Source organism: Sycon ciliatum, chromosome 5 (genome assembly GCF_964019385.1).
Source record: "Sycon ciliatum chromosome 5, ocSycCili1.1, whole genome shotgun sequence".
NCBI lineage: Eukaryota > Metazoa > Porifera > Calcarea > Leucosolenida > Sycettidae > Sycon > Sycon ciliatum.
In genome coordinates, this window is record NC_088647.1 from 38,536,115 (window position 1) to 38,560,115 (window position 24,001).

A 24,001-nucleotide genomic window follows, 5' to 3' on the forward strand; every position below is an offset into this window, starting at 1 on the left:
TACCACAGCGTTCTGAAGAAAGCCACTTTCCAGAAGAAATTTTCGAGACTGACTGCTATTAGCGCAGTAGTTCTCGGAGACGTAAGATTGCAAGATACGACTACCAAAGTCTTGGGCGCTGGTCATAAATTTGAACATTTTCATTAGACACTGAGCCCGATCGAGGCTTGCAGCCATAATTCAATGACGTCCTAAAGATTTCACCACGGTCACATTGGTCATTGTGGAAAATCCGTTATCAGTGGAACAAACTACATTGCAATACTTCTTATCACTGACAGGAGAAGATTCCTTCAAGTGTCCGAGGTTCTTGTTTGCAATAGCCAAAATCAGGGAAGTCTTGAACATCAGCTTACAAGTATCTCTCTGCCTTTGCCAGTAAGTTTTGCTTTATGGTCGACTCTCTTTCACCATTACGGATGTACCGGTATTACGCTTTCCGGTAAATTTCCCTTTGGACTTTGGCCAGGCTGTCAGTCAGAGCTACATATCCAGTGGTGGCTGTGTGCAATCCCTGGTGTTCAACGTACATATACATCTACATGTACAGCATTTTCATTATTCTTGTCCAGATTCCAGTAGTAGTGCAGTACTGGGTTTTCACGATTGCTCCACACACAGTCATATTATGTACATGTCCAGTGAAGTGCAGCACCTATATCATGATGTGTTGTCCCATACTTTTACACAAATACAAATCTCCGTAGAAGGATTACCGGTACACAGGTACATACGCACAATAGGTACTAGTATAGCCCAACATACATCAAGGTCATTGCCAGCAAGTCAGCCCCCCAAACCAAAACATCTTCATACGCTTGTGGCTCAATGTAGCTGAACCATCGGACCTTATTTGTCAGCTTGGATCACGTGATCCATCCAGCTGCCGCGTGCGGCAAACAGCCCAAATAGCGCTAACTCTGGCCTGCGAGCGTTTGCTGCGACTAGCGCGCTAGCGCTCGTGACATACACAAACGCGCTAGCCAGAATGCTTTGACTTTGATGGCTTTCAGCTTCTATTTTTTGAAAAGTAGCGCGCTCAGACCAGCTCGCTCACTCTTTTCCTCTTCCATTTTTTAGGGCAATTGTTTTGTTTGATAGACGAAGCTTAGGGTCTCTTTGGGTTTGCAACCCTTACCCTCCTGGAAAAAATTATAGTTGCTAGACTGCGACACTTCAGACCAGGTACTATTAGAGCCGCTAATGGACGACGAGCTATTTTCCGCTATCCGGAGCTCAAGCATTTGAGCCGCTAAATGGACGAGACTCCTGCGGCAAAGGATGCAGAGAATGAGGAGAAAACACTCGTATGGAGCAGGGAGTAGGTATTGTACTACTTCCTGGTATGGAGCACTGAGAAGCGGTAAGTCTTTGGGCAATTCTTAGCCACTGCCCAGTAATTACTTTCTCGCCATAATTATGTTCTCGTTTTTCGTGTCTTCTGTAATGCCAGTACACTAGCAGTACGACTACACTGTAGGCGAGAGTCCATAAGCCAGAGTGTGCAGCTCTCCATCTATGCAGCATAAACAAATTCATGACAAATTCCCTTTGCCTAAGGGCTGGGTTCCACTGCCGCTCCGCCGCACATCATCCACGGCATGAAACGTCATCATTACGAGCGGGTCCAGCCAGGCCGCGGCTCATCACCAGCTTTCGCTTCGCTGCTTGATACAAAAAAATGCAAGCCGCGGTCACGGCTTGCATTGTTTCCCGCACTTAATTGTTTTATTCGGGGGAATTTTAATTCGTTGCACAGGCCAGAACACGAGGATTTTTTTGGATTTCACGCGTGCGCAGGCAGGCTAAATGTCATCAAAAAACGTCGAGCACGATCGCGGTATCGTGAATGGCGAGTGTCACTGGAACCACGCCGCTCTGCTGCATGCAGCCAAGTACCGTGGAGCAGCGGAGCTGCGGAGCCGCAGTGGAACCCGGCCCTAACCAAACTTATAGCAATTTGAAAATGTTTGACAATCTTTACTTATAAAAGAGAGGCACCTGTGACGTGTGTCTGTGTGTGTGTGTGTCACGCTCCTTATAAAGAAGAGGCACCTGTGACGTGTGTTTTTGTGTCACGCTGAAGCGCTGCGGAGCAGCGCTGCTGCCCTGAGCACGCGAAGCGTGCGAACAGTGTAGCACAGTGTAGCTAGCGGCCGCAGAAGCACTGAGCACGCGAAGCGTGCGAATCGTGTAGCTAGCGGAAGCAGCCACAGAAGCACTGAGCACGCGAAGCGTTCGAATCGTGTAGCCACCACCAGGCCAGGGAGCAGTACTACTCCCTGGCCACCACCACGTGCTGAGCACGCGAAGCGTGCGAACAGTGTAGGTACTAGGTACGGTGGTAGCGCTTATACTGTAACTTATACATAGCAGACACGATCAGTAGATCTACGAGTAGCAGTAGCAGCCGCGCGCAGAAGCACTGAGCACGCGAAGCGTGCGAATCATGTAGCCACCTAGCCTAGGCCATAGGTAGCACTACAGCAGCCGCACAAGCGCTGCGGACCACGTGAACCGTTCTCTGCAAATAGAAACATCTGCAACAAAAGGATACAAAAGATCTGCACTGACTGCACTCTGCATGCATCTGATCTGCGGTGAAGAGCGCATCGCACTTTTGTTCGTAAGTTAATGAATTTTTTGAGCCGCTTCATCCGCCACCAGGTGATGGACAACCCTGACCAGCCTCCCGAAGGCGTAACAGACGTCCCTCCTTCTCCTTCCAACGATGAAGAACCTCGGCCTCCCTCACCAGGACTTCAGCGGTCTGGCCACCACCACGTGCTGAGCACGTGTGCTGTTCATGTACTTGCTTCACCCGCATGCCACATTCGGCCAGGCAACGCTGGCGGGGGTGCTGCTAGTTTTTCATAAAAAAACTTGACAACATTGTTCTTCTGTAGAGTGCCGCTGGCAACTCCATCGATGAACTCCATCAATGAGCGCAGGGATAAAGTTTAGAAACCCTTCGAGCGAGAATGTGTTTTCAAAAAGGAAGCACAAATATAGTATGGCCCCATCAAAGCCACTCGCTGACTACTTACCAGTAAAATGGGGTTGGACGGTTGTCAGATTAGCTGACATGTTTTCTGCCAACACAACCATAAGCAGTTGTCAACTCTCAAGACTAAAAGAGCTTGCGAAGAAAGTGAGAAACCTTGGCTATGAAAGCACATGAAGCGTCAGAACATAATCGAGCAAACTTGGACCTAGATTACCAGTGTCTGCTCCAGAGCCAGGTCAGTGGCCCTGTTTGTGAGTACTTGGACCTTTTGGAAAAAGAACACTGGGTTACCTGCGACCCGGTCGGAAGTCCTGTCGAGTACTATACTTTTTTATACTTCGAGGGTATACCGCCACTGACAGGCTGCATACGCGTGCAGATGCGTGCGGCCAGAGTGCCCAGTGCGAGTACGTTCATACATGTACATGTACAATCATGTACATCAGGAAATCGAAAGTAAGTTTACGACTCCCTGACACACAGTAGCCGCACTTGAACACATCTGGCTCTGGCCCAGTGTTGCAGGAGTTGTGCCAGGTAGACGTGTACCCGGTTTGTGTTAAATCTTAGAGCAGGTACTGCATACCCTATCATATCTGTGTACATGGGTATACAGAGTCAGTGTTGTTGCGTCCCACTCAGCACCCTTCTGGTTCATTTCGGCACCAGCACTCTTTGCGTATGCAGAGCTGAGTAGAGTGCAAGTTCGGACCACAAGTACACTGTAGCAGCTAGTTGCGAACCTAACCTGTGCCGTGATGCACGGTACTTGTGTGCATCTACTTCATCCCTGAGTAACCCACCAGGTATATGGTGCACAATAGGGCACAGTAAATAATCAGCATGCATCGCAGTTTTCTGCAACATATTCCCGAAGTCACTTTACACCTCAGAAGAATTGCGTCGCTGACTGGAATTCGATACCGGTTTAGTTTCTCTCTGGGTCATTATGAATCATAGAAAACCCGTCATACAATAGGTTCAAGCTAAAGTACCGTATCACCATGGTAATTCCTGGAAATTCGGTGTGTTTTCTGCCTTTTGTTAAACAAGCAGCAATGTGCAACAGAAATTACCATGGTGATACAGTAGATTACCGTGTGAAGCGGTGTGAGATGCAGCAAAGGTGAGCCTGTTACTGTGAGTCTATGCCCTAAACAATAAACTTTGCCGTGGGATGATTATCCTTGGGCTGCACACTCTGCACACTTATTGCTAGGTATATCATTGGTCTTGTTCGGATCGTCCATTACGTTTGCAGCTGTTCAAACTTGTTTTGTTGTGTATTACTTTATTGATTTATTTATTCTACTTGCCTTTCCTATCTTCTTGTGTTTTAGCATTAGGCGATTTGATCGCAGGACAAGAGAGGAGCTGATGGACGATCTCTCCAGTGTCCCTCTTGGTTCGGAGCAGCGCCGAGTGCTGACGTTGGGACTTGGGTAAGGATGAGTGTTCCCTCATGTTTACAAGTTATCCGTTTTGTCCAACACTAACGGTTATATGCAGAATACTGCTGAGTCAAAAATGTGCAACAATTAGCACAAAAACTGACTGATGAGATCCTGACATTCAACGACCTGATGCTTAGCTGCATCACGTTTATATCCGTAAGTGTTGGACAAAACGGATAACTCGTAAACTGATGGTCCTCTTTTTCAATTTTAATCCTTGGCTCTCCATCCGAGTTCCCTCGTATGTGTAGCTATTATATTTTTTTTGGTGACAGTCAATTTTTTCTTCAGACTTTTCCCGTTTGTGTCTTTCCCTAAAACTAGTCAATATTTTTATTTACTTATTTTTTTGCCCAGGCTCTACATTCTACCTTTATTTTACTTAGACTAGGGTTAGCTGTCCGTTTACCAGTACTCATCCACACATATCTGCACATAGGGTCTACACAGAACTCTATCAGTAGATATTTTGTGTATAGGGGGTTGTCTATCCACCGAGATAGCACTATATACTCCCATTCTGTGTGTTCTCTGGTAGCTATGTCCCTTGGAGACTATACGGTGTCAGTGTGGTGACCGAGGTCAGGCCGTGTCTGCACTGGCATCGTCAACTTTGCCTACTGCTACGTGCTCCCCAGTGCTCCATCTGTGTCCTGTAATTTGTCATAGCCAGCAATCGCATGTCATCACGTACATTCAAAATCAACATAATTTTTCGAATCGACCTTTTTTCAGGATCACTTTTCAACGAGGACGAAGCAAAGTCGGCCGAACGAAGCCTAGAGGAAGAAAATCACCCTCTCCACTTCACCATCACGATACTGACATAGATACGAGATGAAACAACTAAAAAATCCACAAGAAAACTGTATGGCCATCATCGCGCTGACTTTGGTCTGACTTTGGTCTGAGAATTTCTATCACGATCAAAAATGTACGAGGAGCACTCAAAAATAAGCGACAGACGTACCTCTATCGCTCTCTACTCCTTTTTCAAGGCACAAAAGTCGACTCTCCACTTTCAAACCAGGAACCAGACATACCAGTGGTCCTTTTCAGCTGCTCCACGAGCGCAGGAAATGTTCACCAAGGGGCGCAGAGCAGCATCCATTCCAGAAAAAGAGCTAAAATACGAGTGAGACTGCATGCCTGAGTACATGAGTACATGTATGAGTACATGCAGAATATGGTCAATTTCAGCGTTTCTGCTCCAAACAGCAACTAGCTTCGACTAGAAACAAAGATTACACCAAAGGATCAAACAACAACCATTTTCTGCAGTTTTTTTGCAGATGGCTTCCTTGTGCTTGGCCCAGCACGCCAAAAATCACACCTCGAGGAGTACAAAAATTACAACTCTCAGATGTCCTCGATTGCTGGCCATGTTGGGGAGGGGGGGGGGGGCAATACCGGTACTTCAGGTGCAGGGGACAAGGGGGGGGGGGGATGGGGTGGGGGGACATCATGCCCCCAATGAACCTCTCCAGGCGTTGTTCTGGAGTAGACTAACCATAGGCGGAGTGTACACATGCAGCACATAGTTTGGGAGCTAGAACGCGATCGGACTCAGGCATATGCAAAGGCAGGCTATTGTGATAGTAGTCCTGGACTGATCTCACTATGATGATATAGGTCGTGCCCAGCATCACAATGCCAAACATTATAAATGACTGTTTTTTTTGCCTGAGGGGCTAGATGAGCATGCGGCTAGACTGCCGATGGCAACCAACAGGCTCAAGGCTGTGTTGAGACTTCGTGTGAGCGACCCGAGTCAATTGTTTACTCGCCATGACTAGGCATCGCATTGAGCATCGTATGCCCACTAATATTATGTCACTGTTCTTAGTCGCACCGGGGGCGCATGCCCGTTTTCAGGAGACTTCTCAAAACACATAAGCCCTGGGTCCTGAAGGTTAGGCCTATTGTTAATCTAAATAGTCCTGGCTACTATCCCGCTGAGTTCACTGACTTTCTACTGAACCCGTATGTATGTGAGGAAAGTACTGTTCTGACCTCAATTGCGGATTTCATCAACTTGGTAGAAGGTTTGCCTGTGCGGGACGATCATTTATAATTGAGTATAGATGTGACCAGCCTTTACTACACCAACATCCCCAACGAGCTCGGTTGTCGTGGTATATCACACACAGGTGTACAAGGTGGATGCCCCTCGCCCTTCGTACATGGTTAATAACAGCAGTGACTTCCTTGATGTCAGTCATTCGGAAGAAAAATGAGTTCGTGTATGGTAACGATGTGTTTCGGCAGATCCAAGGGACTGCCATGGGTTCGCCTGCAGCAGTGGTCTATGCCGACATTGTTATGCTGTATTTGGAGAAGCGGTACGTTTTGCCGATCTTAGAGGGGGAGGGTTTAGAGGTTCAGGTTTATAGACGCTTTATCATTGCATGGTTGCGAAGGTCAAGTTAGTTCAGCGCACTTTAGATTGGATTAATAAGTGTTCGGCCCTCAAGTTTTCTCATGAACTGGCACATGATGGCATTGATTTCCTGGACACCACAGTTTTCCGTAGTAAGGGATACATGGCGGTGAAGCCTCATTTCAAGTTCACCAATCGTTTCCTGTATCTGCTTGTCGGTAGTAACCACCCCTGTAGTATGGGCAAAGGTGTGTTCACTGGGGAGTTGATCCGTATCCGTCGGTCTTCGACCCTTGACCACCACTACGAAGCTGCTGCCGAGCGGCCGAAGCAGGCTTTCCGGGCCCGTGTATACAAGCGCTCCATCTTTCATCTTTCAGACCCGTACACTAGGAATGGATGCGCAGGGAAGGTATGTTGGTCAAATTGGCATGGGTTTGGGTTATTTCTGTAGTTGTATACAGTGCTCCTCATTGTATTTACCTGGGCCCGGCCTGCTGTCCTTCGCCCGTTGGTCTTGAGGTCCAGGTGTAATACCCCTACCATACAGTCCGGTGGCCAGCGCGGTTGTTGTTACACGGTGGAACATCGGCAAGAGGTTGCTTGCTCGTTTGCCTCATGCTCAGTGTCCTCAGGGAGTTAGTATTTTCCTCCTGTTTGGATTTTGCAGTGTCTATGGTGTCGGTAATTGAGTTTTTGTTCTGTATGCTTTTCTGTGGTGTGTGGCCGTTGTTCACACATCTTTATTTGACTTGCTTCCTGGTGTGGTGTACCCTTTTGTTTTATATTGGTGTTGGTCTGGCTGTAGAGTTCTAGCATCCGTAGCTGCCTCAGGGGGTGCCACTTCTCCCATCAGCGTCGACTAGTCCGCCGGTACGTGGTGCTATATTACGTTTAGTTGTCTGTTCCATCCTGTACGGGCTGTGTCCTGCTGACCACACAGTCTGGGTCTCCATACTTTGCATGTTCTCATCGTGTGTAGTGTTCACACGTACATATATGGACTGTCACACCCATATGTTGTACATGTGGCTGCACGTGTTGTCTCTTTGTCGTACCTGCTGCTGTATTTGTGTCTCTGTGCTGCTGACCCGTACATGCTGCTGCGCTGCTTTGTTGTATTGCTGACACGTGCACCTTTTTGTGCTGATATGATATCGAGTACGCCACTTTTTGTGCTGATGAGGGCACCACTTTCCGATATCATGTTTCCTTTCGCCATGTCAGTTGTCAGTTCTCCCGTCGTCTCCTGAAGTGTAGTAATGAATAGCTCTCTCTCTAGCTCTAGAGAAAAACCACTTGACTAGTCCGTTTGATGTGTGGCGTGGCGAGGGTATAGTAGAGGCAGCTCGTTCTCCAACCGAGACGACATTTGGCGCCCAACGTGGGGCTCAAACCCACGACCCTGAGATTAAGAGTCTCATGCTCTACCGACACATATATGCACGCGGCACCGTTTGTGCTCCTATCCATTTACATATGCTGCTTTCCACACCTGTGCTGACAGTCGGTACGCACCGACTCTGTACGCATGCACGCACACCATTACATTCTGTTGGCATCATATTAGTGAGGTTTTGCATTCCGAAATTCGGCAAAAGATTCGGCACGCGGGAGCGAGGTCGAAAATGCACACGAAGATGCGGCATGTTTGTTCGGAAAAAGCTCACTTTGCCGAACATATTTTTCGGATGAATTTTCTTGTGGAAGAGCGCTAGCGCGTGATTTATTCAAAGAGGTTTCTTATCTTGGCATGGCTTCGCAGGCGTCTTTGACGACATCAGCATCGTCAGCTACCTCTGATTGCTCCTCTCCACTGCCTGTCTACTCTCTTTCGCCTGGAGTGTCCTCACCGTCATCTGTGTGGCTGAAAAGACTATGGCGATACCCATAAAATTTGACTTAGCCATGGAGTTGGTTTTTCTGAGGCGACTGAGGAGGCAGGTTTGGCCCTCGACTCTTTGGGCGCGATCAAAGTTTGTCGGAATCAGCAAGAAAAGGAGCACGGGACAGGACATTGCTGATGCTGGGGCTCACGAAATCAAAACACATCATTTTCGACTTGCAAAACAAACGTCGGTGCGAAAATTCGACATTTTGATGTTCGACAAATGACCAAAGAACGCCGAGCCGAAATTCGGAATGCAAAACCTCACTATTGCGGAGCTTTCCGGAGCTCCGAGTTAGTTGTTGTTTGGAATACAGCAAGAGAACAACATTACATTGGCGCTGCGAGCAAACGCCTGATCCTCGCCATGTCCCTACTGTCACTACCACCTCCGGAGCCATTCCCGATCTACAGCAGTCTCTACGACGCTGCTGCCCATTTTGCTGCCTGGGAACGGTGTTTCCAAATCTATGTCGCAGCAGCCGGCATCTCGGATGACACTCGCCAGAGAGACACTTTCCAGTATGTGGCCGGCAAGGACATCCAGCAGCTCGTCCCTACGTTAGCCAATACTGGCAACGATCTCGACGGCCTCATAACCGCCGCCGCCGACTACTTTCAGTCGAAGCAGAGCCCCAGCATGGCCCGCTTCCACTTCCGGCAGGTCACCCAGCAGCCTGGCGAAACGTTGGACACGTTTATACTCGTTTGCTGGCATCGGCAACGACCTGCAGCTTCGCCGAGGATGCCCAGAAGAACGTGGCTCTCTGTGATCAAATTGTGGCAGGATGCACGTCCGATCCACTCCGCAGAAAACTGCTGGAGACTGCGTCCCTTGATCTCGCCAAGGCGCTCAAGGCCGCCAGAGCATTTGAAGCGTCAGTGGAACAGACGATGGCGTTCCGGCGCACACAAGACTCGATCAATGCCCTCCGTCATCAGCCACCGTTCTACAAAAGGACACAGCCGCCTCCTGCTACTGTTTCAACTCCGTCGCGTCGACCGATGCAGTCTTCGCCACATCCAGCTGCAAACTCGTACCACCAGCCACCTGCCCCAGTCGCCACTCGCGCTCCAGGCCAGCGGGAATCCAGCACATCGCTCTGCTACCGCTGTGGAGAGCCAGACCACCCTGAGTCACGTCGCTACGCAGTTTTGCACTGTAAACGTCTGCCCATGGGCGTATCGTCCGCATCCGAGATCCTACAGCGCACACTGGACGCCATGGCTCGCTGGCCTCGACGGTGTGAAGAACGTCCATGACAACATCTTCTACTTCGGTAAGAGCGTCGAAGAGCACAACCAACGACTCGCCGCCTGCCTCCAGCAGCTCCAAGATCACAATGTTACACTCAACCGAGCCAAATGTCACAAATCATTGAAATGTCACATCCTCAAGCCTCGGCTCAAGTTCATGGCTAGCGTCTACTCCGACAAGGGCATCCGCGCCTCTCCCAGCCACCAGCAGTCTGTGGCTACATTCTCTACGCCATCTTGCGTCAGCGACATACAGAGTTTCCTGGGTCTCACCAACTTCCTCCGCCGCATAGCCAGCAATCGCATGTCATCACGTACATTCAAAATCAACATAATTTTGCGAATCGACCTTTTTTTCAGGATCCCTTTTCAATGAGGACGAAGCAAAGTCGGCCGAACGAAGCCTAGAGGAAGAAAATCATCCTCTCCACTTCACCATCACGATACTGACATAGATACGAGATGAAACAACTAAAAAATCCACAAGAAAACTGTACGGCCATCATCGCGCTGACTTTGGTCTGACTTTGGTCTGAGAATTTCTATCACGATCAAAAATGTACGAGGAGCACTCAAAAATAAGCCACAGACGTACCTTTATCGCTCTCTACTCCTTTTTCAAGGCACAAAAGTCGACTCTCCACTTTCAAACCAGGAACCAGACATACCAGTGGTCCTTTTCAGCTGCTCCACGAGCGCAGGAAATGTTCACCAAGGGGCGCAGAGCAGCATCCATTCCAGAAAAAGAGCTAAAATACGAGTGAGACTGCATGCCTGAGTACATGAGTACATGTATGAGTACATGCAGAAAATGGTCAATTTCAGCGTTTCTGCTCCAAACAGCAACTAGCTTCGACTAGAAACAAAGATTACACCAAAGGATCAAACAACAACCATTTTCTGCAGTTTTTTTGCAGATGGCTTCCTTGTGCTTGGCCCAGCACGCCAAAAATCACACCTCGGAGGAGTACAAAAATTACAACTCTCAGATGTCCTCGATTCCTGGCCATGTTACATTCGTAACATGGCCGATCTCACCACGCCACTCCCTGCTCTCACTAAGAAAGGTACTGTTTGGCGTTGAACTGATGTTGAGCAGCAATCATTTGATGCACTGAAGAAGGCCATCGCCGAAGACTGCATGCTGCAATACTTTGACCGCAAGCGATACACATCACTGTATGTCGACGCATCGCCCACCGGCCTCGGCGCAATCCTGTGTCAACGCCAAGACAACGGCCACGATGCACCTGTAGCATTCGCCAGCCGTGCACTCTCCGGCGTCGAGCAGCAATATTCTCAAACTGAACGGGAAGCATTGGGTGTCAAGTTTGGCTGCCTTCGCTTTCACCACTACTTGACAAGGTGATCCACAGTTCACCGTTGTCACCGACCACAAGCCGCTCCTGCAACTCATGGCCGTCGGATCGAGACCTCCGCCACGAATTGAGCGCATGGTCCTCCGCCTGCAGGATCTCAGCTTCCAGCTCCAGTACAAGCCTGGCCCAGAAAACCCGGCTGACGTCGTCAGTCGCAATCCGCAGCCTCATCCCGACTTGCCAAACATCGGCGCACAGGAAGACACTACGTACATACATGCCCTAGCTACAGCAGCTAAGCCGAATGCGTTGGCTCTGAAGGAGATTGCAGACGCCACCACCGCAGACACCACACTGCAAGCCATCCTTTCCTCTCTGCAATCTGGCCGCTGGGATTCCAACCACACCACGGTCCGCCCGTACTTTGCCCTCCGCCATGAACTGTCTGAGAGTGACGGTGTACTACTCCGCAACGACCGTCTCGTCATTCCCACGGCCCTCCAACGGCTTACCCTGCAGCTTACACATGCGGGCCACCAAGATATTGTCCGCACCAAGCAACGGCTCAACAGCAAGGTTTGGTGGCCCAACATGGCTACTAAAGCCGAAGCACTCTGCCGGCAATGTATTCCGTGCCAAGCAACTCTCTCAACGACACCGCTACGTCCGGGAGTCCGTGCCCACACCACCGTCCACCAAGCCGTGGCAACGAGTCTTCGTCGATTTGTATGGACCCATGCCAAACGGTCAGCACCTGCTTGCCACTATCGACCAGTTGACTCGCTACCCGGTCATCAACGTGTTCAGCACGACACCCACTACGGCCGGTGTTGTTAAAGCTCTGCGCTCTACATTATCCATGTTCGGCTTGCCCGAAGAGCTAGTCTCGGACAACAGTCCTCAGTTCCGTTCTTCGGCTTTTGCTGATTTCCTCGCGCAACACGCTATCCAGCACCGCCACACCCCTCCTTTGTGGCCACAAGCAAACGGAGCAGTCGAGTGCCTCAACCGTACCATTGGCAAAGTTCTGCGAACTGCCAAACTAGCTGGCGAAGACATCAATGTTGCATTAGACCAATGGCTCCTAGCGTACCGCACCACGCCACACCCTGCCACTCACGAGGCACCGGCAACACTCATGTTTGGTCGCCCCATCCGCGACAGCATACCCTGCATTACGGCAGCCGCACCAGACTTGCCTTCAGCTGCCCACCGTGACCAGCAATTCCGCCAATCCCAGTGCGATGCTGCCAATGCCACCCGCCGGTCAAACGCCCCCATCCTCACTCCTGGTCAGCGCGTCTTACGCCGCAATGAGCAGGCACACAAGCTCTCACCACAGTGGGATCCCAACCCCTGGACCGTGGACCAGATCTCTGGGTCTACGGTGACGATCTCCAACTCAGCAACTGGCCAAAGATCGACTCGCCATAATTATGTCGTTCGTCAAGCCCGTAATTGTTGTCACACCGCCAGCCCATCACCCACTACCAGCTGAAAGTTCTGCCACCACACCTTACAAAATTACAACAAAATCACATGCAAGAAATCCTTTCACTTTGACTACTGCTCGTTGCGTGACATCACTCCTCACCAAAGGACTTCCTGGGGATTAAAATCCTAAACAGACAAATGTACGAATACCGCAACTGACTCTGTTGTTCTGCACGCCACGATCAACACGACTGCGTGCAAGACACAGCTGATCATCGTCGCTGTACTCTTCCCTGAGCATGTTACCCTGTCGCTGCAGCCTGCGACAGACATTCCATAATTCCACCAACTTGATGGCTTGATGTTCCCATTGACGTCGACCATGCGGTGTTGCCATTGACGACCTTCAACTTCAGGTCCTTGCCGTGGTCCGCACCATTCAAGAGATGGGCCACATTTGGTGTACTTTCACCCAGTTGGTCACTTATTTTAACCTTGCCGACTTTCCACTGCCGGACTGTTGCTTCAACAACTGGCGGAGAGCACATACGCATATCATCACTCTTCCTTGCAAACATCATTTCCGTCTCCACCACGTCCTTATCAGCCTGATCCATGCCTGACACCCCCAAGGCACTGTCCACTGTGCCGCCGGGCTGGTGGAGCGACGGACCGATTCTCCAGTGACGGTCGTCGTCCACAAGGCTGTTGGAGTGCGCATCCAAGATGTGCTAGAGCTGTTCAGTGTCGTGCAATGCTATCGCATGAGCTGATTGTTTAGTAACTGGTGGTGTTAGTGGACAGTATAGCGTAACTTGTAGTTCCTTGGTCTTTCTCTTTTGTATAAACAAACTAGTAAGCTAACGATAAACTAGTTACACTGAGACAATTCGACTGGCACAAATTACAACAAAATCACATGCAAAAAGTCCTTTCACTTTTACTACTGCTCGTTGTGTGACAACCACCATCATCAGTGTGCGCACTGCGCCTGGTTTGGTGCATGCCTGGTGGAATATGACATAGCGGCTGATGCAGTGGGCATGTCAGGTAACACCTAACGCATTGAAAATGACTCAACTATGACTTGGTTCGATTGCAACAAACCTAATGATAGTGGTACCGAAACATTCGGGTAACCGGAGTAAGTGCCAATTGATATTTTTGGCTCCAGTCAGTCAAGTGATTCAATTGCAATACAATTATATACGTACGGTGGAGCTCACTTAGTACGTACCCGGGTAAGACATACACCTGCATAACACGGTCCTCTTTTGTCGCACGGATTTTCCTCCCATAAGCGCATATTCAGATGTGTACGGATACGACTGCTTCCTTCTGTTCATGTGATTCATTGTCGCTGTGTTACTGTATGCAGATCTCACTCAGCTCTGCTCTCCGAGCATTCTGCTTCCAACACGACTTCCCGAAAGGTATGTATGGTGGCTAATAATTAGGGCTGAAACAATTATACCGATAACTCGCATATCGATCGTTAAGAGTGCAATCGATAATCGTTAGTGTTCAAAACGAGTGCTAACAATTTTTTATGCATGTATATGAGTGACAGTATTCCAGCCCTTGCACTCCATCCGATAGTGAATATGAGTACAATCATGTACTTTCAAGCGCAGTAAAATTGATTTGTGGCTTTGAAAGAGATCGGAAGAGAGCACTCTTTGTCTTTTCAGTTCATTTGCGGGAAAGGTCAGAGATAAGAGCAGTTGCTGGAGGGTAATGACAAGATTCTTCCCTCTAGAAACAACATGAAATTCTCTAGAACATGTTGATAAACCAGCCAGATGTCTACAGATGTCAACAGTGCGGTGCCACAAATTTCTAACGTAGCAAAAGTATCGTGGAATTTTTTCATAAACTGGTGTTCGAGGTACACGGGTAGAGCCGACAAGAATCGATAAAACCAATATATCAATCGTTAATGATATTGGTTGATCGTTAAGAGTTATTGAATGATCGTTTCAGCCCTACTAATAATGCGAGAGTCTTTACAGATTCCAGTGCTCTCATGCCTTTTGCAAGTTCCGTTTGTAAGTCAAATGGAACATGGTTTGTGGTCAATACTTCAGCAGTAGTGGTGCGAGAATATCCGGGTGTCAAATTGCTCGGAATTGATGTATGATAACGGAGAATATACCAACATGTGAATCACTTGGAGATATGGTTTGCTAGGTTCTGTTCACACTCACTAGGCTAGACCCTCTCGAATATTGTACAGCAGTTTTGGCCCAAGAGTGGTAAAGGGCACGGGGCAAGCTATGTCGGGACCTGCTGTAAAGTCCGCCATACACGAGCTGTACGTCTTATCGGATGGGATATACCCCTGATATTGCTGATAATGAATGGCCCAGTTTCATTGTACTGCTGTCCGCGATATTATATCCTTAGTGGCATTGTTAACTTCTCATTGCTTGTGGGGACGCATGGATCATACGTCCATCCAACACCTGCCAATCGGAACCCACCGACAACGCTGTCGGTTGGGTTGGACCACAATCGGTTGGTTTTTGAGTCCAATATGCCGCCTTGGTAGCACACAGCATTGCTAATCTGATTTTAAATTAGCTGCGCAAATCCTGGCATACTGCCCGTAAATGCATCTAACTCCAGGGTACTTATGAGTTTTTAGGTCTATGTGGTACTTGTGTCGCATTGGCAGCCACTGTTCCGTTCTGTATTTTCTGGTGTATGTGTCGTTGAATCTCCACAGAAAATGTGCTCGCGCATTAGAAGGAGGTGAAAGATGCACCTGCAGGAGAATACATGCTTAAGAGAAGGCAGAAACATGCCCGGATCCACCAGAACTAGTGCTGGCAAGTCAACAGAGGCGAGTACTGATAATGTTCCAGATTGTGGTAGGATCACATAAGCAAAATTGACACTGGGAGGCACGGCGGTGGGTCAGCTCATGGCCAGCGCCAGCTCCAGTGGATATCACGTGCATCCAGTTCTAGTACTATAGTATGACTGCTACAAAGTAGTGCGGCCCTAATAGACCTCGGGTCAGGTGCCGAAGAACTGGGGGGGGGGGGGGGGCATGTGTCGATGAATGGTAATAACTCCGGAAATCATGCTGGTATATCGAGGGCGTGGGCCAATGAAGTGCTGGATTGATGGTGGACGACTGTACTGCAATCTTGGCTGGTCCCACTATCGCAGAGACAGCACTTCCTGGTGCAACCGCCCTATCCTGCAATCTATATAATAATTATTATAAGAGATTTGTGTGAACGATTTTAGCATGATGCAAGTCAGCTTATTGTGCTGGGGGCCTGGCTACATGTCACTATAGCTTTTTATAGACTCGATCACCGCATTACGCTGCCTTGCGTTGACTTGATTGAGCACTCTTTTTGGTTAGTGTCAAAGGTATATGTAATATGTATCTGCCTTCGTGCAAAGCTCTCTTTGTGCGTGTCTTGCAGATAGCTCGCTGACTTTGATGCTTTGAGCCATTTTCAAATAGCTTTTTTTGTTCATTTCATATAGACCGTATTGTCATTTGTTTAACCTCCCGCTCTGAGCTCCACTGATGGGACCTAAAAAGGCTGAAACAGCTGTCTGGAGATTGAGCGTCAGTATTATGGATTTAGAATACACGATCTGGGGACAGCACTAGTACTGTCTAGCTGTTTCGTCCTTTGTGGACTCATCAGCGAATCACGGAGAAATAACTCTTAACTAAGGATGAACTTAGCAGCCATGAAAATAGATAAATAATGCCTCCAAGCCAGAATTCAAGGCTACATGTGTAGGCCCGAATGTGCCTTGCCCGAGTGCTGAAACTGATGTCATTGAGATACGCATAGAACATCTGGCAAAGGAACTACTAAAGCCCCCACAAGCACGGTATTCTACTTCAACAAGGAAGAATTTTGAAAGCATGCACAGCCCTACATGTATAATGTTGGTATAGGTAAGCCTTGTTTGATAAATTAACATGACAAGGCGGGGGACGCACTGTGTTTAAAAACAGTGCTCCTGATACACTAGTGTGTCCTCGGCTTTGTCACATGCTGTCAACCAATCAACACATACAACGTTGCATGCAAAACGGCTGCAGCCTCGGAGTACGGAGTGCTATTTTGGAAAATGCTAGATATACAGCCTGTACTTATACAGGTGTTCTATCAACTAGTGCCATGACAACGGTAGCTGAATGAAACATGTACATAAACCCAGGGTCATCATTGCAAGACCCTCTGGGTCTAAGCCCGAAGTAACATTCAACTACATGACTGCATACACCATCATGTATACACCATCTTCGTAGTAACTGAGTCTACCCCTCACCCACTACTGCCACTGTGACCACAAGTGCGCACAAACAGAGGACCTTAGAGGACCTACTTCTAACTACCATGCTGGCCAAAGAAATCCAACCTTATGAATAAAATTGCACCGGGCGCTACGCAGCCCTAGTAGTAAACATACTGGACCGGTCTGTGCTCTCGAACGCGGCGCTACTTTATTAACGAGGTTGGATTTCTCTGGCCAGCACTGTACAAAATACACACATGCACACACAACACTGCTAGGCTTTCCACCACCACACTAGGTTTTGAAACCGAAGAGTGGCAAAATTCAGGGCCAGACTAGAAAATCTGGGGAGACCTGATGGTTTTTTAAAGCAAAACACAGCCAACACTCTGCAGCCTCACAGCCTCAGGCAGGTTTTCCCAAGTGCACAAAATTAAAAGTTGTTGAGGCACCACGAATACAGTCGGGCGTCACAGAACGTGGGACCCAGGAATGTACGTGTATACCTCTAGGAACACCACAGCCAATGACGTTTTAAAAAGAAACGCAGTGTCAATAGACTCAAGTCTCTGCTTTTCTGGAATACAGATTCTGCTACACACGTATTGCTCACTATCCAGTGGGATGTGCATCTAAGAAAGTGGTACAAGAAGTCAAGGAACTAAGCCTAAGGCCAGATTGCTGAAAGGTTTTGTATAAGGTTTTGTATAACTGACGAGCCTGACCCCTTGGAAACAACAGCCGTGGATGCGTGGCTCTACTGTAATAAATGTACAGGTACACAAACAATTTGAATGCAGAAATAACAACAACAGGGAGAGGTGTAGGAAAATATACTCGGACCCTAGTGAATTTGCTTGTGTATTAGCTTGAAAACTTTGGGTACACTTGTTGAGAGACCTAACTGCATGCAGCTAAAATATGGAGTGCCGTTGTCCCCGACGACTTTTCCAGTAAAGTTGCGGCTAACATCTTCTCAGGTATTCCCGGGTCTTCGCTAAGGCCGTAAGGGTGAATGATATCATGTCTCCGCGGCCATCGCGCAAGAGGGTCGGGAGCACCACAACTGCAACGCCACAGATCCAAGGATCGATTCTCGGACAAAACATTCTTCAGATTGCCAAAGGTCCCCAGTGCTTGGCAATACTGGCCTGTACAGCATGAACACACCACACATACGCCCACACACCATGTACCATGTAAACGCCCGTTGCAGGAGAAGCACGCAAATCTGCAAATGAATTGGATGTGCACCCACAGATTTTCTCGTATAGGAACAATAGCTGATCTGAATCTGAATAAAACAGATCAAGACTAGTGCCAGATAACAGTCTAATCCGCACAAGGCAACTGGCGCAGCCATGTGAATCTCGAGCAAAATGGACAAACATGTCCCCAATTATCAGCAAACGGGTGTGCGTTACAGGATTGGCCTGACAACTTCAAACAGGCACAATCCACTAACGTGGCGCCCCGTCAACTTCAACGGGAACACACCGATACAAACACAGCCCCACAACAGCAAAACGGGAACGCCGTTACAAATATGGTGCCCTGGCAACTTAACGGGAACGCACCAACACAAGCTGGCCTGGCACCTTCAAACAGGCACAACTGACAAAACACGGCATCCGGCAACAGCAAATGGGTAGGTACACCGTTACAAGAACAGTCCATCGCACCAAAATGCTGCTGCCACAACATTATAGCAGCAGCACGCCAGACATGCATACATGGCATTCCCAAAAGCAGATACTTGGAGTCAAATTCATCCATCACACTGTTTGTTAGGGCTGAATTTTCCAGTGACAATAGCAAATCCCACCTAAGGCACATGTGATGAGATCTGTACACCAACTATAGTCACAGAATCAATGCACATTAGTAGAGCATAAGAACTCACTTGCGCTCATACCCTGTCACGTAGAGATGCTACTCTACGTGTACTGTTCCGATGTCCATTGGGGTGGTATGCCGGCCACTTGCCAGATGTAGAGCTTTTAAGCCGTACTTTGCCACCGTCTGCTTGCCGTATCACCACCTCACTTGCAACTCTGGATTCCAGGACTGTCGCTCCAACAATGGGCATGGAGCGGGAGCTAACCTGATAACAGTTGAGAGCGTGACAGAGTATCATATTTAAATAAGGCCGAGTAAGGTGGATCCCTTTGGCAAAAGTGAACACAGGCTTGGTGCTACAGGCATGGGCTGTCATGTACCGGAATAGCCAATACCGGGCATGTTTCGTCGACAGTAGATGGAACTGCGACGGCTCCACCGTATATGGCCGCGTCTTAGTGTCTGCCGCTAGGGTTTATCGGGTGTTAGCGGCCGTCGTGAGTTCCCTTCGGGAACGGATACGATAATTTACTTTTTATTTACTTTTTTTTTTACTTTTAGTGACCTTCAGGCGCAACGTGACCAAGTCAGGTGCGAGACTCCCAGCCTCCCACACAAATACTCTTTGGCTGTCAAACGAGTGAATACTAGTAGATGATGCTAAATACTCGCTGGCAAACAATAAGCCATACAAGGCCAGTAGTATACTTACCCACAGCATAGCCTGATACAATATGACTGATTGGATCGTTGTAAGTATTGCCGAAAATGGATTAAGTCGTCCACTAAAAGCTCTTTGAAACTCGGATGTTGAGCCAATATGGCAATAATAAAATTAATGTAGAAAGGAAAAGGACGTATGGATATGAGTGTAGAGTAACTGTCACTATATACTCAATACAGTCAGAAAGTGCAATAACCAGGCACTAAAACATTTGACGACCCGACTCCTGGCTTCAACACATCTCCGTAGTGTTAAGGAGAGACCAAAGAGGGAAAGGTAATACTGGTTTCGTCATCGTCCAGTAACAATCAACATTTCTTGTTCTTGTGGGACTGTAGCTTCAACTACTAGCTTGTGCTCATTTTCGTTGCGCTTACCTTCCCCTCTTTGGTCTCTCCTTTTAACCTTGAACCTTCCAAGTTGGAAGGCTGTTGGTTAGCGCTACGGAGATGTGTTGAAGCTAGGAGTCAGGTCGTCGAATGTCTCAGCACTCTGTCAGTTTTGTGCCTAGTTGTTGCATTTTTTTTACTGTAGTAGCTAGTTACAGTGGTGGACAGTTACTCTTAACTCGTATCCATATGTCCTTTTCCTTTCTAATAAAAGCTCTATCCGCAAATATGCCGAGGCGGCTTGCCGTCTCTCGCTCTATGCCATGCAACACAACTGTTGAGCAAGCAACTTTTAGGCCAGCCCCATTGCACAACAGGTAATAGGCTACTAATAGCGTAACGCAGCTAGGTAAACACGAATCGATGAAAGAGGCAGACTTCTTAGAACAAAGAGACTAGTTGTGAAGGGCAGAACATTTTTAGCAGTCAGCAGTAGGAGAAATGGCTCTTAATTATGCAGCAATACTAGGCTTACACGTTTGTGTCATGCGTTCTGAGACGGAGTCCTTGACTAGCTCGTCACTGGCCGCACTCAGAGCAGCAGTCGTCACTGGCCGCACTCAGAGCAGCAGTCGTCACTACACATGGGTTGGGAAGCAATGGACAAAAATAGCACTTGCCATGCATACATGCACTGCTTACCAGCTAAGTTAATATGTCATACTGTACTGCAGCAAGCAAGGAACTGGCAATACCTGCACCAGGCCTATCTACTGTGACCCATGCCATTGTGAATGAGAAGAGGCAGCATTGACAGTATAAGCGGTGTACTATAACCGTGTCACTAGGACTACTGCAGACCCACAACCGAACTCATAGTTACGTTTCACACTGATTTAATTCCATGAGGTTATTGTTGGGACTAAGAAAAAGAACTAACTAAAAACAATGTTGGGAGAGCAAGAACCATCTCGCACCATACCGGACGCATGCGCATGGTGCATCGAACCGGAACTAAAGACTAAAGTACAGGGCACGCGAAGGTGCAGTACATGTATGCGCCTGCAAGCAGCAGTGTCAGGAATGCAGTGAATCGCACACACCGCACGGCAGCCACCGTTAGCACGTCATGCAGTCTATACAACGCAGTGGCTCATGATCATGAAGAGAAAGCGGACACCAACCGCAAGAAGCCTATAGATTAGAAGATAAGAAGCACACCGCACATGCAGTGGAACAAGGAGTCACGCACGACTCATCCCTGAACGACAACGCCATGCAAGTACTCATGTATACAGGAAAGAACACAAACAGTGCACACAGCAAAGAACAGAAGCAGCTAGTACACGTACTTGTACTAGGAGACATTCACACAACACCATGAATACTAGCTAGTGTCAGTCAGGATGGTGGAGGGGGTCACCATTACACTTCAGCGGTGTGATGAACGGGAATGCATAACACAAGCCAGTCGAGCATTGGTACATGTACTTACGGACGCAAGTTGGCTGCACACCGCTCCACTGGCCGTTGATTTCACAAGTGCGCACGGCCGAGCCCATAAGGACATAGGGAGATGTGCACACAAACGTGGTCGTGTTGCTGAACATCAAGCCGCTCACGGTCATTGAGCCCAGTGCCGGTGGTGACAGGACCTGGCAGTCGGTTTGACCTGCACAAGCACAGAGTGCACAGAGCACAGAGCAAAGGCATTCAGTGCATGCATGTTTGGCCTAGGGGTGAAATGAGTGCCAAAATTGAGGACTCGAGTACTCTTTGAAAAAAACGAGCGAGTATTCGAGCGAGTACGAGTATTTTACTGACAACATAAAACAATGTACTGAACACACTCTCGTAACACTGAACGTATTACACCTGATACACATGTAGTCTTGCATGCAGCCTAGTGCAGGAAATAGTCTGAACTACGTCTTTTGTTGGTAAGTAGGGACAAGTAATAATTTCACACTTGCATGGGTTATCAGTACTGGTCAGAGTAACGGACGTGCTTGATGTACAAGCAAACAGTACACTGTGCATAAGATACTTTGAGTATTTTGCGAAACGAGTCCTCACTCCTTTCGAATTTTCGAGCAAGCGCCCGAGTATTCGATATACTCGTTTCATCCCTAAAACGTTTGCGTATGTGTGCGTGGCACAGACGTTGGTTTTGAATACATTGTAGTACACGCATTGTGTAAAGGAAATTGATGCGAAGATTGCCTCAACATGGCCATGCAAAGTAATAAAATAAATAGAGCAGTGAATAGCGGTCAACAGTAGCTCTACATTTTGCTTGTAATAGAAGTCATTAGCGTCAGAGCAAGAAGAGGGACAAGACGAGTCAAGGGACAATCCGGAGGACGCAATACCATACGACCAACTGTTCGTTTCTACCAGCGTTATTGTACCGTCGACACAGCTCTGACGACGATATACTGGGCGAATGCCGCGGGGCCTCCCAGCGTGTCAGCGGCAGTGGGTGATGGGCAGATAACAAGGTAGCTTGCGGACAACATCGGTGGCATGAAGCCTAGTGACTGCCAAGCGTCTTGGCGCGACGGGCGAGCAGTACAGTGTCATGCCCCAGGGGCTGCTGTGGCTGTCAACGTCGGCGGGTCGTGAGGTGCGTTCGGAGGCCTTCATGGCGCTCGGACAACTGCAATACTAGTACACAGACTCTCACTACTAGCTACATAGTACTCTGATTCTGGCACGTTATTTCTGCATTGAATAGTGATTGATTTTCCGCGCCGAATATCCGACGCTGCATGCATGTCCAATGCGCGTCAACAGTACTTCACACTTTCCTTTTCCCGCGTTATCACCTCAGCTATGCCAGTTTTGTATGTGGAAACCCCCTATATAATAGCAGCTTGGTCTATATTTTTAATCATTCAATATCTACCTTCACTGATGAGCTATGTATTGGCGAAACAGCTGTCTAAAGGAGTTAATCAATATCGTCTACGGAAGTGTCCTCGCAATGGTGATGGTGGTGTGCAGGAGGGTGTAGTCGGCTAAAGAGCGCAGTGTGGTGGTGGAGGTGACTCAACATTTTCTTCAATGGCCGAGAGCTCTGTCGCACCCTGTAATAATAATAGAAGTCATGGCACTACTATGAGTGCTGCTGCTGGTGCTTACCTGGAGCTGGTGTGACCTTGCCTGGCTGGCAGTACTGTGCATCAGAGCCATCAGCACAGTCGTACCAAACACCGTCGCAGCGCTGTGATGGCAGGATACAGCCACTGGAACGCAGGCAGGGCAGGTAGCCAGACTGGCACTGCAGTTGAATGGCTGGATACACGTACCCATACACACAACACACAAAGCAGTCAAGAGATGAAGAAAGTGTCTGCTCGGCACATCTTTTGTACAGTCAAGAGATATTAGCATCTTTGGAGGAGGTGGTAGCCTAAAACAGGCTCGACAAAAGTTACCGGCTTATGCCAACAACTCAGCGTTCTGGTAGAGTAGACGGTTCGATACCGGAACGCCTTGACAGCCAAATTTGTATAGACCCAAACCGATCATCAGCGTTGATTTTTCACTCGAAATATGTTTGTGGAAGGAAACTGGCATGTTGAAGTTTGCTCTGGGGCCAGAGTCAATCGAACTGAGCCACTCCTTTGTGTTGACCCATTGCCTCCAAGTTGCCCAATTTTTCGCTTCAAAAAAGTTCAAATCAGAGGTGGCTCCAAACCGGACACGTTTTAGAGTGCACGTCAAATTCACTCTGGGTCTGAAATTAGGTAATTGCTATCGCTCCACGACGGCCAGTACAGAGTAACAATAAGCCTTGTGTGTGCTTCCATTAGTTTTGATCGGTATGCGGTGCTTTATTGGCAAGAGGCGAGCCGCTGTTTACCTGCGACAAGTTGATTTTTCGAAAGTCGTAAAACTCAAGTCGCAGTGCGAAGCAACACGCCAAAAACTCACCTGCTTGGTATGGCGCGTCTGGTCATCGCAGAGCCATGAAATTTTGGCTCGGAGTATAACACATCGTAGTCTCACTGTGACATATGTTTTCTAATCAAAATACCAAGAGAGAAAGTGAATATTGAGTCCGTTCCGGTTTGCAACCTGTGTCCT

General features: G+C 48.3%; 1 protein-coding gene and 1 long non-coding RNA gene across 9 annotated transcripts; one reads left to right on the plus strand and one right to left on the minus strand.

Moving 5' to 3' along the window:
• Positions 1 to 828: 828 nt before the first annotated feature.
• LOC135818614 (uncharacterized) lies at positions 829 to 15,634 on the plus strand. 7 transcript variants are annotated; one of them, XR_010553725.1, is made up of 7 exons: positions 829 to 1,363; positions 4,064 to 4,133; positions 4,348 to 4,449; positions 6,730 to 6,803; positions 7,650 to 7,714; positions 14,118 to 14,172; positions 15,468 to 15,634. XR_010553725.1 is itself a non-coding variant. In XM_065332002.1 (6 exons), the coding sequence occupies exons 1-6, from the start codon at positions 1,282 to 1,284 to the stop codon at positions 15,495 to 15,497; spliced, it is 387 nt and encodes a 128-aa protein (XP_065188074.1). In that variant the 5' UTR covers positions 832 to 1,281; the 3' UTR covers positions 15,498 to 15,634. The 7 variants fall into 7 exon arrangements, 3 of the variants coding, with proteins under 3 accessions (XP_065188075.1, XP_065188074.1, XP_065188073.1); XM_065332002.1 differs by lacking the exon at positions 6,730 to 6,803 and having other exon boundaries at positions 832 to 1,363; positions 7,667 to 7,714; XR_010553726.1 differs by lacking the exon at positions 6,730 to 6,803 and having other exon boundaries at positions 849 to 1,363.
• Positions 15,635 to 17,292: 1,658 nt separating this feature from the next.
• LOC135818615 (uncharacterized) lies at positions 17,293 to 23,271 on the minus strand. Of its 2 annotated transcripts, none has more exons than XR_010553730.1 (5): positions 23,054 to 23,271; positions 21,405 to 21,581; positions 20,445 to 20,547; positions 18,921 to 19,121; positions 17,293 to 18,168 (listed from the first exon to the last, which is right to left on the minus strand). It is a non-coding gene; the product is annotated as an uncharacterized LOC135818615 (long non-coding RNA). The 2 variants fall into 2 exon arrangements; XR_010553729.1 differs by having other exon boundaries at positions 20,445 to 20,519; positions 23,054 to 23,267.
• Between the last annotated feature and the right edge of the window lie 730 nt (positions 23,272 to 24,001).

Bases quoted from the DNA above. Each gene is read 5' to 3' on its own strand.
- LOC135818614 (XM_065332001.1), top strand. From the start codon at position 7,005: ATGGCGGTGAAGCCTCATTTCAAGTTCACCAATCGTTTCCTGTATCTG. The intron at 7,254-7,649 runs GTATGTTGGTCA...GTCTGGCTGTAG, and splicing joins GGAATGGATGCGCAGGGAAG to AGTTCTAGCATCCGTAGCTG. The intron at 14,173-15,467 runs GTATGTATGGTG...GAATCTCCACAG, and splicing joins CCAACACGACTTCCCGAAAG to AAAATGTGCTCGCGCATTAG.